Source organism: Leguminivora glycinivorella, chromosome 1 (assembly GCF_023078275.1).
Source record: "Leguminivora glycinivorella isolate SPB_JAAS2020 chromosome 1, LegGlyc_1.1, whole genome shotgun sequence".
NCBI lineage: Eukaryota > Metazoa > Arthropoda > Insecta > Lepidoptera > Tortricidae > Leguminivora > Leguminivora glycinivorella.
In genome coordinates this window covers 17,552,039-17,566,923 of record NC_062971.1, presented here as the reverse complement: position 1 = coordinate 17,566,923, position 14,885 = coordinate 17,552,039, and the positions used below count along the sequence as shown (strand labels likewise).

Genomic DNA, 14,885 nt, shown 5'->3' with positions numbered 1-14,885 from the left:
AATTTGCGTACCTTGTTGTGATTCCTGATTTATGTTTACTAAGAATTATCACATGATTTCACGGCCCACATAAACAAGACATACTTTCATACGCGATTTATTGTATAAATATTGTCGGTAGACTCAAATGAAATACTAAGCCCTTTGTAAGCTTGAATATATATATATATATATATATATAACAAAAACAATAAAAATATCACACACGTCCACCCACAACTTCTTTAAATGCTGATTGAAAACGAAAACATTACAATTGTTAGAAAAGTGATACAGTATGTCAAAATTGTCAATCGCCACCGCGCTGTCAAATGTGACACTTGACTTGACAGTCAGTTTGTTGCCATGTTCTTTTACTTTTCTACCAAAATTTATTTTGTGGCAGACGCACGGAGTTTTGCCCATGAAGAATGGATGGTTTTGCCTCTGTTTACAGCGCTTGACCGGTAAGCCCAACGTGAACCCCACATTTTTCAGCCGCCTTGTCCGGCGTCTGCTATTTTTACACGTTGTTTGACGACTGCGATGCATGAAGTATAGGTGCGACCACACCGCTGCTTAAAAAAACCAGCCAAGTCCAAGTTATACTCGCGTTGCAAGGGTTCCGTACACTACAAGAAGGGCTTAAGCGCCTCCTTTTTAGTAGGAACTTCATTTCATTTTTGCGAATAATCGATATTTTGAACAAAACGAAACAGAAATGAGTTTATATGTAATATTCAAACGCGCTCACACAATTTCAAGAGATTTGGTAACTCCTTGCAGCGGCAGTGAGTGAAATTCGTAATTTGAGTTTTTTTCTTTTAAGTCTGATTTACGCTTTACTGTAGATTTCTAATAGGTTTAAAACGTATTGATTCAATGCTCTTTGATGCTCCCCATACCGCTGCTCAAAATACGCAGACAGTACGGAAACGTAGTGACTTTCGTATGGGACACGTCGTGCGTTTCCGTACCGTCGCTGGACGGTACGGATACTATGCGTTACTGCGATTCCGTACTGTCTGCGTATTTTGAGCAGCGGTGTGGTCGCACCTTTAAACCGAATTTACTTAAAGGGCATTTTCGCGAGAACAATCACAAAAAAAAAATTCGAAGGTAGGTAAATTTTATGTTTTTCCCAAAGACCTTTACAGGGGACAGCGCAATCACATTTTTTGCCATACTAAATTGAACCTTATCACTGCGACAGAAAGGTGATCGTATCAGACTAGCGAAAACGGTCCACATGAGAGGGCATTGTTCGGGCTGGTGTCCCTCTCGCACGTGTGGCCAGTGTTAATGAGGTTACCATAGTAGCAGTATTTTTATCTGTATATTACCTGACTTTATAACTTCTTATATTATTTTAGTGTTATATTCAAACTAGGGTTTCGATATATTTTAAAGAATTGGCAAATAATTATAATGTAATTATTTTGATGCCATTAAATCAAAGATTTGTATAATTAAAAAATACCTTCAATTGGGTTTTAGTAGATTTAGTAGTAACTTTGAAAATTGACTGGTATCCCCAATTTATGACGTCACTGAATAATCATTGCCAGTAAGTGCAAGAGGGACACCAGCCTAAACAATGCCCTCTCATGTGGACACACTTTTTGACCTAACTACTCATTCTGGCTTACCTAATTATAATTCTGTGGTTTTTCCTACTCAGATCACGAGCCCTTTCGATCTAGGATAAAAAACAAGATACAAAAAAATGGTCCCAAAATTTTGTTCCACTTTGTAACCGCTGTAGTGTTTGAAAAATAGTAACAAAGTGGAAAAATTAAATTTGGGACGCTTTTTTCCGCCTAGTAGGATAGAAAGGGCTCGTGATTCCGAGTAGGAAAAACATAAAATATACCTATTATAAAAAAAAGTTTTTGAATCTTTTTTTGCGAAAATGCCCTAAAGTCAAATGAAACCATGTACTAAATATTGTAGTCTTTTATTTACTTTGAGTAATTATGTTAACTAGAGAGGGCACCTCAACTTGATTTTGTGTAACAACACTTAGAGCTGATCAGCACAAACGCGCTTAGTCTGTGCCGAACGGCTGTGGTAGATTGACGTATGGCACTGAGAAATATTACGTCTAAATAATGCCGTCATGTGTAGTTAGGTACTGTAAAAACTGGTCAGGAAAAACTAATAAAAGCCAAGGAGTGACTTTTCACACGTAAGTTTACTGCATTTTTGTTTAAACACGCTTACTTTTAAAAAAATGTATCAATATAAACTCGTGCCGAAGCGCCACGTTGCGGCGGCCATGTTTCGTTGAAACCAAAGAGTAAAAAATGCAACAAAAGCAGACGTGACAATATCGCGGTCCTATGTTAATGAAATTATTTCAAGTTTCCTATTATACATTAAATTATATATATTTATCGACGCAAAAAAGGAGGTTATTTAATTATTATTGTCAGAATTGCACAGTTTTCCGACATGTCGGTCTATAAAAGATTCTCAATACGTGTGTCGAATTTCATGTGAGTATGTAAATGTAAGTACAGTACCTAACCTGCCTGAACGAATTTAGGTAGGTACATATAGACGGTTAAGCAAATTATGAAAGTACAAAAACGCGCGAATTTCAAATTTTCTATGGGACGATAAACCCGCGCCCATACATTTTTCAAATTTGTCGCCTTTTTTACTCTCACGATTTGCTTAATTATCTATATGTACTTTTGCAGCTGGGTGTATGTAAATGTATGTTGGTCTCGCATATCTGAAACTTAGTCGGATAGCAAAAAAACTTTTTTTATTGGATTAAGGTATAATCTAAATTAGAGAGAAGTTCAAGTTCCACTTAATAGTTATTTCTTATACAAGGGGGCAAAGTTGTATTTTAACACCGAAAACTTTAAACCACCTTGAACTTCGGTCATCTTTTACCGGCAACTGCATTCCTCTAGATAATTTTACAATATTAAATTCCACATCTGAAAATATAATTAACAGTACATCTTTTTCAGACAAATATGACGACAATGAAGAACCGTATGAAGTGTTACAAAATAAACGTTTGCTGACATCTGATTTGGAAGTTGAAAATAATTGCGACATATTTGCAACAATGCTTGACCATGAAACCTTTACCTGCGAGTCGAAGGTTATAGTAGGTTATATATCTGGATATGTATCTAGACTTCTAACAAAAAAGTTAAAATGTGAAGATTGTATTAACAGCCTGACTACATCAAACAAACTTCCCCATCACGCACTCATAACTATTAAAGATATGGGTGGTCTATGTTATTCTGCAGAAGACGTTTATACAATATGCTTGTCTACAGAAAAAGTCATACGGAATTTAATAAGGCAAAGCGGTGGAAAAGGTCTTGCTTCAAAATATGATTTCAGTTACATAACAATAAACACCCTTAAGCATTTCATTGATAAAGAAGTCTTTGTATGTTTAATTGAACATTCGTTTAATCAGCCAACAACTTTAAACCACAGAATCCATTTAATTCGGGCCATTATAAATCAGTACACAAAAGTTAGATTGCATCACGAAGCAAAAACTGATCAAAGTTACTTTACTAAACGGCAGAAATTGACAAAACTTATACTGTTTGAAGGAAATTAAATAATGTGTTGCAATTTACATTCTTTTATTTTGTTACTCTATTAGTTCATAATATATTTTTCCCCTCACTAGCTCGGAAACACGTGTTTTATCCTTTAATATAAGTGGGTAAAAACGACTCACGCTAATTGAGTCATAAATTTAAAAAATGCCCATGTAAACCCATGTCACTTCTATACACGACTTCTAATCTATGCACTCTATGCAGGGCTCATCATCGCGACCGAAAGGTCGTAAGCGCCGAGTAAAATCGTAGCGCTTGCGACGTTACGGAAGCAGGCCATTGGTTCACACCCCGCCCCCTCGCCCCGCCTTCAGCTTACAGGCTGTGACACGTTCGTTGTTTGCTATAGCTCCTCTATACGAAGTAATAATAACTCAATGTTTATTTATTGGAATAGTTGGAGCTTGAGTGTGAATCTGGAAATTGAGTAGGGGGTTGCTGGGAGGATCCTCTCCAGCAACCCCAACTTTTGGCTTAAACTCCTTAACTAAAGGGGTACAAATTATTTCAAGCAAGTACAAATTCAGCACTTATTGTGTACTAAGTCTTCGTTTAATAAAAAATAAACAAAACGCAAAGTGGGGTTGCTGGAGAGCATGAACCATGGTGGTAGTACAAACCATAAAAAAAAAAACTAAATTTATTGCCTACATTCTTTATTGAATAAATTACAAAAATGGTGTAATTTATATTTCCCTTGAATTGTTAAGGCAGTACATAATATGCATAAATCATATCCTTCATACAATACGCTAAAATAAAAAATCAATATAACCAGCGCCGATGTGTTATTTAAGACAATATCTACTGGAAAAGCGTACTTTGGAATGGTTCTAACATTTAGAAGCAAACTTTGTGAATAAAAAATCACAGATCAACAGATAAACGCAACAATATTTAATTAACTGGGACTTCCGGTAGATATGAAGAAGAACATTATAAATACATTTAGTTTCCTTAAGTGAGAATACGAATGGCGGAAACACGCATATAGGACTCGTAAAACTAGGTTGGGATAATATAACACGTTACAGACTTCTAAAGTCTAAGCACAACATCAAAATTACCAAATATTTCAACTGCGCCTAGATTTCACATGACGAAGAAAAGTGGATATTAAAAAAAACGGATTTCGAAATGCTGATGTTGTGTTTAGACCTGGCAGGTGATTTTGCCATAAGCGTCTTGCCCGCAACACTCTTGGCTCTCGTAATTGCACAAATATGGCTGGCGTCACTTCGATATTAAGGGAGGAGATGCAACACCAATATTTAGGCAAATACGGACAAATGCCGGAAGGAACTTCATATGCCTTATGCTTTAAGATCAATAATTTTATCATATGATATTCCCACAAAGAAATTAGTTCTTATTGCACGTAAACATAAGGACCCTTCAGGCACGGAAGGCCACATGTTTGTTGAGGCAGAATCCCAACACGCATTGAATAAATCCTAGTAGTAGGTGACCTAGTTAATGTATAGCAATGAGGCCAGATTCGAGAAGCTTCTGGATTTTGGCGGCGATGTCTGGGTTCTTGAGATGGTCTTGCAGAGCGTGCGGGTCCTGTTGCATCTGCTCGAGGATGCAGCGCATGGCGGGGTCGCGCAGGATCGCTTGCACTTCAGGGTCGGCCATCGCACGTTTGCGCACCTGTCGACAATATTTTCTCAGTATTAAACTTATGAGCAAAGATACAAGTCGCGGCACGTAACTTTAACGCTGACCGTTATTGTGCAGAAGTCAAAAACAGGTATCTCAGGGGTAGGGGGCGAAGGGTATGCGTCCCCATGCGTAGCTATCCCCTTCACATTTCACTCAGCGCTAAGTTACGTACCGCCACTTGTAAACATGACGTCCTAGTATTAAGTTGTAAGGTTTACAATGAATTTTTTAGTAACTGAAGGACAATTAAACATGTTTGTTGAATCCAAGTTGCGTAGAAACTCTTTTCACACTAATGAAATGGAAATATAAGGTATACCTCAGATTAGTGCTGCCCTCGCCTATTTCGCTTGCGAAATACTAGCTTATTATAAATAATCACTGTGTTTCTTTTGTAAACTGTACCTTCTATGAAACATTACATAACTCTATTATAAGCCCGCCGTTAAGTACTTTACAATTTTAGTCAATTAAAAAAATGTGTTACCTCTTCAGGGTTGGAGTTGAGCTGCGTTGAGCATGCTCTGTATCCTTCGAGCGCCTCCGCGTTGCTGGGGTCCAGCTCCAGCGCTTTTTGATAAGCGGTCAGCGCCTTTGACGGCTGTTGCATGCCCTGGAATACAAACATAGTGTCAGTCACATGACTTCTGAAGAATTGTATGTCTGCTTTACCTCTTAGCTAGGCAATTATGATTTAATTGATTTTCTAGGTTGTTATTTTTTTACAATTGTTAACTTATACTGTTAGTTAGCAACTTAAGCTTGATTTGGAGTTTTCAAGTTGTATCTTTATTTATGAAATAAATGGGGCAACTGGGGGACAATTTCGACTGTAGAATAATTTCAACTGATTGATGAAAAAAAAAACATGTCTTACAAATTATGAATTATTAAATAAAGTGATAATTTGACGCAATATATGGCAGTACCTAAATGATATATAACATGGAAAAAAATTTCCCTCTATAGTTTACTTACATTTTTCTTATTTGAGAAGATTGGAATTTTTTTAACGTACCTGCATTTTGTTTACCATAACTTGGTTTTGTATGATTGCCAATTTCCACCTCAAAAATTTTCCACCCTAATATCTATTAATACAGTTTACTACTTTTCTTACCTGCAGGATTTTCCCCTTCCTAATCCAGCCCTTGATGAACTTAGGGTCCAGCTTGCAGCAGGTGTCGCAGTCCCGAAGGCCCAGGTCGAATGCCGCCAGCTTGGTGTAGCAGGCCGCACGGTTGGAGTACAGTTTGGGATCATCTGGGTTGCGCTTTATGGCTTCTGTGTAGTGTTTTACTGCATTGCTGTAGTCACCTGGAGAAGTACAAAAATCATGATGGAATGCGAAGGAACAATTTAATTCTAAGGCTGTTTTCACATTATCCGATCCGATATGATCGCTGAAGGATTTCAATAGAAAAAATCCAAGATGGTGCCTGTAATGTATGGGATATTGGTTCGACATCCGATATCGGATCAGATAATGTGAAAACGCACTAAGGCAAATGAGTGGCAATGGTAAATGGTGGAGCAAGTACATGACTGGTGGGAGTCTGTTCACTGAACTTGTAACTGCATAAAATGGAGACCAATTACATTTACTCCTTAATTCTTCACCAATGGTTGTGAAAAAGGACACAAGCAAGTGATCACTATTACATTGAAATTTTAATAAATGGTCTTGAGATCTGAGTAACTACAGAGGCTCGAAAAACTGTCATTTAGAAAACTTTACCCTGTTCCATTCAACATACATTCCTACTTACTTAGGGCAACATTTAACATACAGGTACCCTATAATGGCTCTCTAGATTGTACAAGCAATTAAGACTCATAGATGATGGTTATTAAAAATGATGGGCGTTTTCCAAGCCTTGGTAACTAGTAACTACTGATATGGACACTAACCTTTCTTAAAGTAATCATTGCCCAATTCTTTCTCTTGTTCAGCCTTCACAGGGTCAACGTAGGCTTTCCGCTCCTCCTCCACGATTCTCTTCTCAACCTCGCTCAGAAGAGTCTTGATCTCTGGTGTTCGATGTTCAGACATGGATTTTTCAAAGTAAGTTTTTGCCAACTTCCATTGCTCCATTTTTTTATATGCATTACCTAAAATCATATTACAAATGATGACAAATAACATAAACCTATTTAGTCAATTACTGTAAGTAGTGTAGGTTATGATTCTTTAGTTTAATATTATTATTTCAGTGGTTAGGAAATAAAAACATTTAATCTTGTGGTCTGGGTGTTAATTACATTCTTAAAAACTTACCAATTCTGGTAAAGGCTTTAGCTATTAACTTAAAATCAGCTCTATTCTCCCTTCCAATCTCAATGGCTTTCTCACATTCCTTGATGCATTTTTCATATTCCTTTTTCTCAAAATAAACTGCAGCCATATTTGTATAAAATGTGATATCTGAAGAATCATGTTCAATAGCTTTCCTATAGTGTGAAATAGCAGCATCAAAGTCCTTCTTCTTATAACATTCATTGCCTAGATCTTTTTCTTGTAAAGCAAGTCTTCTGTTTTCTGGTAAATCATCATATTTGGGTTTAGGAGGTTCCTGATTCTCTGGTGGAGGTGTTGGCTTTTTCTCTGGTGCTGGTGGGTCTACATCCATAGGCCAGTCACCACCTTTGAGGTTGATACCAAGGTAATGACCAAGGGTTTTTGGGAAGCGCTTGTCTTTGTTTTTAGATATATTGCGGGTATCAAAGGGGTTTGATGCAATTGACTGAAATTTAATGCAAAAAATAAGTACCATAAAAATTATCTAAATGTGCAGTTCCTCATTATGACTAATCAAGTTTCAGATCAGGAACAATTCCTTAAATCAATATTGTGTAGCTTGTTGCTATACTACAGTAAAATTAAACCTATTCAAATGAAATTATAAATAAATTATAAGAGATCATCATTCGAAACACCTTATCTGAACACTTGCACAGGTTAAAATAAATTAAAGGGGCAGTGAACTATAAAAATGTCATATCATTTATTTATAACATAGATAATAAACCGCCAATCAAGTATTCAATGAAATGTAGTAGCTAGCTACCTACAAAATCAATAATATTGTCCCGCCCGGAGCTGTAAGTTCACATTTTTGACACATGTCAGCGTCCACAAAACGTAAACTGGCACGACCTAATGAAATTTTAAATAAAATCCTGTAATAATATTTTAAAAAATCAAGTACCTAAAAACAATATATCGCTTACTTTACACATAATCTAAGACATGTTACATTTTTGCGGATCTTCTTTATTGAGTATTTTACAATATTATTTATTTTACAATATTATTTATTATTTGCCAAGAGTGGCCCTGAAGCTTTAGTAGTTTCATGTGCTCTGCCTACCCCTTTATGGGATACAGGCGTGATTGTATGTATGTATGTGTTATATATGTAGGTAGACATATAATCCTTACGATGTTCAGTTGGAATAAATCTGTCAACCTAACGGGCGTTTCCTTTAACCACCAGTTCCAAATTTAACATTGGCGACGAGGATGGGATATATTATTAGTGCAATAAAATGGCTAAAACCGTGGGAAAAGTCGCGTGCTTCGAGATGGATGGTGGAAATTGGCAAACTTATTGTGATCGGCTGGATATGTATTTTTTGGTAAATAAGGTGGAGGATAACATGAAGCTGCCGACGCTGATCAGCTGTATAGGAGACTCCGCGTATGAGCTGATGGTCAATCTGTGCAGCCCGAAGAAACCGTGTGACTGCAAATACGACGAAGTGATTAAAGTGATGGCTAATTATCTACAGCCGAAACCGTCGGTAGTAGCCGAAAGGTTCAAATTCCGTCAATGTCGACAGAGTAGCGGCCAATCTGTAGCTAATTTTATGGCGGAATTGAAGAAAGCGTCCAAGTATTGTGATTTTGGTGCTAATCTGGACGATAATATGAGAGACCAATTTGTGTGTGGCATAAATAGTGATTTTGTTAGGCAGCGATTGTTTGCGGAGGAAAGTCTATCTTATAGCAAGGCGGTTACGATTGCTACTACGCTGGAGGCGGCCGAACGGGATTCACATGCAATCGGAGATAAGGATAATGCTAGTGACAAAAATGATGTAAAATCAGTACATAAGATTCAACCGGTCAGTGCGGGACGTAGTCTATGCGAGGCGTGCGGCGACCCTCATCATAAACAAAGCGAGTGCAAATTTAGTCAATATGTGTGTGACGTGTGCAAAATTAGGGGCCATTTACGTAGGATGTGCCCGCAAGTTATGCGTGGCAGCAGTTTTGGGGCTAATCGTCGTGGCAATGGGGGCCGCGGGGCGGCGAACCGCGCGCGGTCATGGCGCGGGGGCTGGAGCGGCCGAGGCGGAGGCGCCAGGTCCGGCTTGCATTGGGTGCAAGGCCGGGACGCGGAGGCCGAGCAGGAGGATTTCATGGAGAGCGAGCGTGAACGGGACGGCGAAGCAGTTGTGAATTTGATGTCGTTAAACAAGTACAAGCCGGTGTGTATTCCTATTCATGTAAATGATCAAGTTTTGACTATGGAGGTGGACACGGGGTCAGCAATATCATGCATAAGTAGTACAACCTATTATAAATATTTTGCTAACTGTACCATGCACCCGTGTCGACTTTTACTCAGGTTTATGATGGGTCCGGTATCCGGCCCCTGGGTTATTTGAAAGTAGACGTAGTTTACAAGAATAAAAGGAAAAACCTGGATTTATATGTAATTAATAATGGTTGTACTAGTTTGTTAGGCCGCCAATGGCTCGCTGAGCTGGGTATAGATATACCACCCTTTACGGTATATAATTTTAGTGTAGAGGACGGGTCTGTGATTAAATCGGGGGATAAAGAAACTTTAATTTCGGATGTACTTTCCAGGCATAAGCCGTTATTCGAGGAGGCGTTGGGCCGGTACACCGGGGGCAAGGCGTCGCTGTGTGTGCGCGAGGGGGCTCAGCCGATTTTCTGCCGCGCGCGCCCTCTGCCGTACGCGCTGCGCGCGCGCCTCGACGCCGAGCTGGACGCCATGCTGGCGGCTGGCGTCATCGAGCCCGTCGACCACTCTGACTGGGCCACTCTTCTCGTCATTGCCAGGAAAGCGGACGGAGGTATCAGGGTATGCGCTGACTATAAGATTACATTAAATAAAGTGTTATTAGTCGATAGGTACCCGGTTCCAAAGATAGAAGATTTGTTTACGAATTTAAGTAATAACTCGTATTTCACGAAGTTAGATTTGTCACATGCATATAATCAGTATGAATTGGACGAGGCGTCAAAATGTTATACGGTGATAAATACGCACCGTGGGTTATTTAAATATAATCGGTTAGTGTACGGGCTCTCGTCTAGCCCTGGGATTTTTCAAAAGATGATGCAATCGGTTCTACAGGGAATTCCGAACGTTCTGAATTTCTTAGACGATATCTTGATTACAGGGGCGGACTTAGATGATCATTTAAAAACAATAAATGAGGTATTTAGTAGACTAGAAAGTTGTGGATTAAAATTAAAGAAAAGTAAGTGCGTATTCCTAGCCGATAAAGTAACGTTTTTAGGCTTCAAGGTCGATAAACGGGGCGTGAGTGTGGACCCGGAGAAAATAAAACCTATACTAGAAATGAGCGCTCCAAAGAATGTGGCCGAACTGCGTTCATTTTTGGGCATGGTTAATTTTTATGGTAAGTTCGTGCGTAATTTGAGTTCGTATTTATATCCGTTATACCAGTTAGTCAAGAAAGGGGTACATTGGCGTTGGGGTAAGGAGGAAGAGGCAGCATTCAGGCAGGTTAAAAGGCTATTGTGCAGCACAGACGTGCTAGTGCATTTTGATATTTCACAACAGTCGGTGGTTACCTGTGACGCGAGTGCGCATGGCCTGGGAGCCGTGCTGGCCATGCGCGGGCCCGACGGCACCGAGCGCGTCGTGGCTTATGCCTCGCGTTCGCTGACGGCGCACGAGTTACACTACAGCCAGATTCATAAGGAGGCGTTAGCGATCGTGTTTGCCGTGAGTAAGTTTCACCAGTACCTTTATGGTCGTAAGTTTACACTGCGTACGGACCATAAACCGCTGGTGAGTATTTTTGGGCCTAATTGCGGCGTGCCTGTTACCGCCGCGAGTCGACTGCAGCGCTGGGCAATAGTGCTTTCAGCTTACGATTTTGATATCGAGTACGTTTCAACGGAAAAAAATACGGCAGATGCTCTGTCCCGGTTAATTAAGTCGCACAAGGATGAAATGGGAGAAGAGGCGGGCCAGATACCGGAACAGACTTACCTTCACTTTGCCGCTGATGCTTTATTACTAGACTATAATAAATTAAAAACCTCAACGGCCTCGGATCCGATTTTAGGCAGAGTTTTAGGCTATATTAAGAACGGATGGCCCTCAGAGTGCGAAATTAGAGAGTTAAATCCTTATTTTAATAGGAAAGACGAATTATATACAGAACTAGGTTGTGTCTTATGGGGTCATCGGGTGGTGATTCCAATATCTTGCAGGGAGAAAGTGTTAAGGGAACTTCATGAACCCCACATGGGTATCGTGAAGACAAAGAGCTTAGCGCGGGGCTATGTATGGTGGCCGGGGGTTGATGAGGCTATCGAGGCGCGATGTCGCGAGTGCGGCGTGTGCGCCGCCGCGTCCAGCGCGCCGCCGGCGCACGCGCCGAGGCTGTGGGCGTGGCCAGATAGGCCGTGGACTAGGATACATCTCGATTTTCTTGGCCCGATCCGAGGTAAGACATATCTCATAATCGTGGACGCTTATTCAAAGTGGATTGAGGCTATAGGAATGAGTAGCACTTCCGCGGCTGCGGTGATACGTGTACTTAGGGAATTGTGGTCTAGGTTCGGCATTCCTAAACAGGTGGTTAGCGACAATGGGCCTCCATACACGAGTTCCGAATTTAAAAAATTCTTATCAGTCAACGGCGTGGACCAGGTACTATCGGCACCCTACCATCCTGCCTCGAATGGAGCCGCCGAGAGCGCGGTTAAGATTTGCAAAGCGGTAATTTTAAAATCCTTTAAGGAAAATGTAGACGCGGAGACCGCACTTTGTAGATTTCTTTTACAATATCGGAATACTGAGCATAGCACGACCGGAGAGAGCCCTGCAAGACTCCTACAGGGCCGCTCATTACGAAATAGGTTAGATTGTTTAAGACCAGATCGTAGTGATCATGTCCGAGCGGCGCAGGAGCGGCAGCGGCGCGCGGCGGGCGGCGTCGAGCGCGAGCTGCGCGCCGGGGACCCAGTCTGGGTACGACAGTATCGCGGTAACGATAAATGGTTGCCGGGTATGGTACGAGATAGGCGCGGAGATACTGATTATATCGTTGACACTAGCAATGGAACCGGGGTTCACAGGCATATTGACCAATTGAAGAATAGGAGAGTATCGCTAAATAACGGGGGAGGTAATGTAGCTAAGCGCAACTCGTTGATATTTCCTGGCAATGACGAGTCGGTCCCTCAGCCGGATGTGGAGGAACCGGGGGCGATGGGCTCGCCCAGCACCAGCGGGGACCATGAGCGGGAGTGTAGCGCTGAGCCGGTAGGGGTGGCGTCAGCCGCGTCCCCAAGTGCACACACGGCGGTTCCATGTACCGGTGGGAGTCCCAACATATCACCCGACCCATCCTCTGTGCATTTGCCTCCTGACAGTCCAGTCAAGGAGCTCAGAGTGCCTAGAATCCGCAAACCCCCATTCAGATTTGGGTTTGAAGATTTGTTTGTTATTAGCAATAAGTAGGTAGTAGGTACATAATAATAGCGATTAGTACCTAGGTAATATAAATAAATATTTAGAGTTTAAGACTATACCAGGTTACAATATTTGCAATCTCTTGCTTGTCAATAAATAGCTCCGTAGTAGTTGGTATGTAAATGTAAACTAGGTTATAAGTAGTCTTTATATGTTTAGTACCTGCCACCATATTATAACTGGACTTTTATAATCCCTTTGTTAACCAGTATACTGACGATGTAGGTACAAACAACAACAGACTTAACTAACCATCGGTAGACTTTATGTCCTTGTAATAGGGATTACAAATGTACAGCTAACAGTGGTGCCGATGAGTTAGTAACTATGCGTTGTCCTTGATAAGTTGATTTTCTGCACGTGTTATAGTTGGCCTAGTATACCTATACCTCTATACTGTACCTATATATGTTTAGAGTAAGTAAGTAGTTTTGTAAAGTTGTACCTAAAGTTATTCGTAAACGCTTGCGGGCCAGGATTAACTAATAATCGTTGTCTCTATTTGGCACAGTCGAAGACCGGTCCGTAACCCTTTATGGATAAGGGACATACGTGTATTATATTATAGGATTATATTATATATATAGTTACTCATACTAGCTTATTGTATGAATTAAAGGTGGAGGTGTTATATATGTAGGTAGACATATAATCCTTACGATGTTCAGTTGGAATAAATCTGTCAACCTAACGGGCGTTTCCTTTAACCACCAGTTCCAAATTTAACAGTATGTATGTATGTACAATATTAATTTATCACGCAGGATTTACTTATTATGTCATTTACCATTCATTTTCATTACTAGTGCTGTGGCAGAGTCTGTCATTTCGATTCAAATGACATTTCAGTAAGTTGATAGAAATCATATATTTGTTTAAGCACCTCCTTGTACATAGGGGCTAATCGATTCAAACAATTCGTAAATAATCGCTAGATTTAGCAAACAATACCTCTTTGCCACATCGCAACACACTTCAAAACAAATGTGTCAAAAATGTGAACTTACAGCTCAGGCACAATAATAAGTACTCACCATTACTAATTTCATGTATTCTGGATCCTTCATCCACTCCCTACATTCCGGATCATTCTCCAGTCTCTGCATGAACTCCTTGAGCATGCCAGCCTGACCACGCACCTCCTCTAGCCCTGACACCAACTGCTGATTCCCAGGCTCGTGTTTCAGTCCTAATTCGTAAGCGGCGATTGCTTCATCGAATCTACCTAGGAAAGCGAGTGCTGAACCCTTTCTAGAATACCCTTTGCCCCAAGTGGGGTTAAGAGCCACTGTTTTTTCAGCATCTTCGAGGGCCTCATCGTATTTCCCTGCCTTAGCGTGAGCGGCAGACCGGTTGCTATACAGAACGTGGTTATTCGAGTCTAAAGCGATAGCATCCGTATAACACTTTATCGCGACATCGTAATTACCGGCAGACAGCGCCTCGTTACCTTTTTCCTTTAACTGGTTAACCTAAAGTAATTATCATAAGTTAATTCTAAATATCTCATTCATAATGAAAGTGTAGTTGATAATCATTATAACCTAACTCACCTGTTCCATAATTGCTGATGCTAGTGATTAGTTTATTAGCTAAATGTACTCTAATTTGTGTACAGTAAATGTTTTCAATTAAACAATATCGATATCACCAGTATTTCTCTTTGTTCGTTGAACACAAAATACAGCCTATCGTAGCACAAGATACCAAACCGAATATGAAAATGACAATTCAAAATAATTCGAGAAAATTCTCGCAAAGTGAATAGTTCGTTTCTCTACACGGTTGCACGCATTTGCCAATAATGTTTTTACAGCCACATCTCTCGACGATAGATGCGTGTATAGGAACGGGATAAATA

At 40.2% G+C, this 14,885-nt stretch overlaps 3 protein-coding genes across 4 annotated transcripts in view; 1 reads left to right on the top strand and 2 right to left on the bottom strand.

Annotated features, from left to right (window-relative positions):
• Positions 1-217, bottom strand: part of LOC125229500 (protein croquemort-like) — a 42,562-nt gene extending 42,345 nt beyond the window's left edge. For both annotated transcript variants that reach the window (XM_048134361.1, XM_048134353.1), the window contains exon 1: positions 12-217. The gene's annotated coding sequence lies outside the window, so the exon portion shown is untranslated. The remainder of the gene's footprint in view (positions 1-11) is intronic.
• Positions 218-4,226: 4,009 nt separating this feature from the next.
• Positions 4,227-14,758, bottom strand: LOC125229471 (stress-induced-phosphoprotein 1). Its single transcript, XM_048134321.1, has 7 exons — positions 14,578-14,758; positions 14,059-14,496; positions 7,531-7,996; positions 7,164-7,364; positions 6,373-6,569; positions 5,740-5,865; positions 4,227-5,240 (listed from the first exon to the last, which is right to left on the bottom strand). Exons 1-7 carry the CDS (start codon positions 14,584-14,586, stop codon positions 5,061-5,063), a joined length of 1,617 nt encoding a protein of 538 aa, XP_047990278.1. The 5' UTR covers positions 14,587-14,758; the 3' UTR covers positions 4,227-5,060.
• Positions 8,814-10,316, top strand: LOC125229593. The gene is made up of 2 exons (XM_048134472.1): positions 8,814-9,746; positions 10,132-10,316. Exons 1-2 carry the CDS (start codon positions 8,838-8,840, stop codon positions 10,135-10,137), a joined length of 915 nt encoding a protein of 304 aa, XP_047990429.1. The 5' UTR covers positions 8,814-8,837; the 3' UTR covers positions 10,138-10,316.
• Positions 14,759-14,885: the final 127 nt, after the last annotated feature.

Excerpts from the sequence above, each read along its gene's own strand:
- LOC125229593 (XM_048134472.1), top strand. The coding sequence starts at position 8,838 with ATGGATGGTGGAAATTGGCAAACTTATTGTGATCGGCTGGATATGTAT.
- LOC125229471 (XM_048134321.1), bottom strand. Across the intron at positions 5,866-6,372 it reads GGAAGGGGAAAATCCTGCAG|GGCATGCAACAGCCGTCAAA; the intron begins GTAAGAAAAGTA and ends TTTGTATTCCAG. Across the intron at positions 5,241-5,739 it reads TCAACTCCAACCCTGAAGAG|GTGCGCAAACGTGCGATGGC; the intron begins GTAACACATTTT and ends TATTGTCGACAG.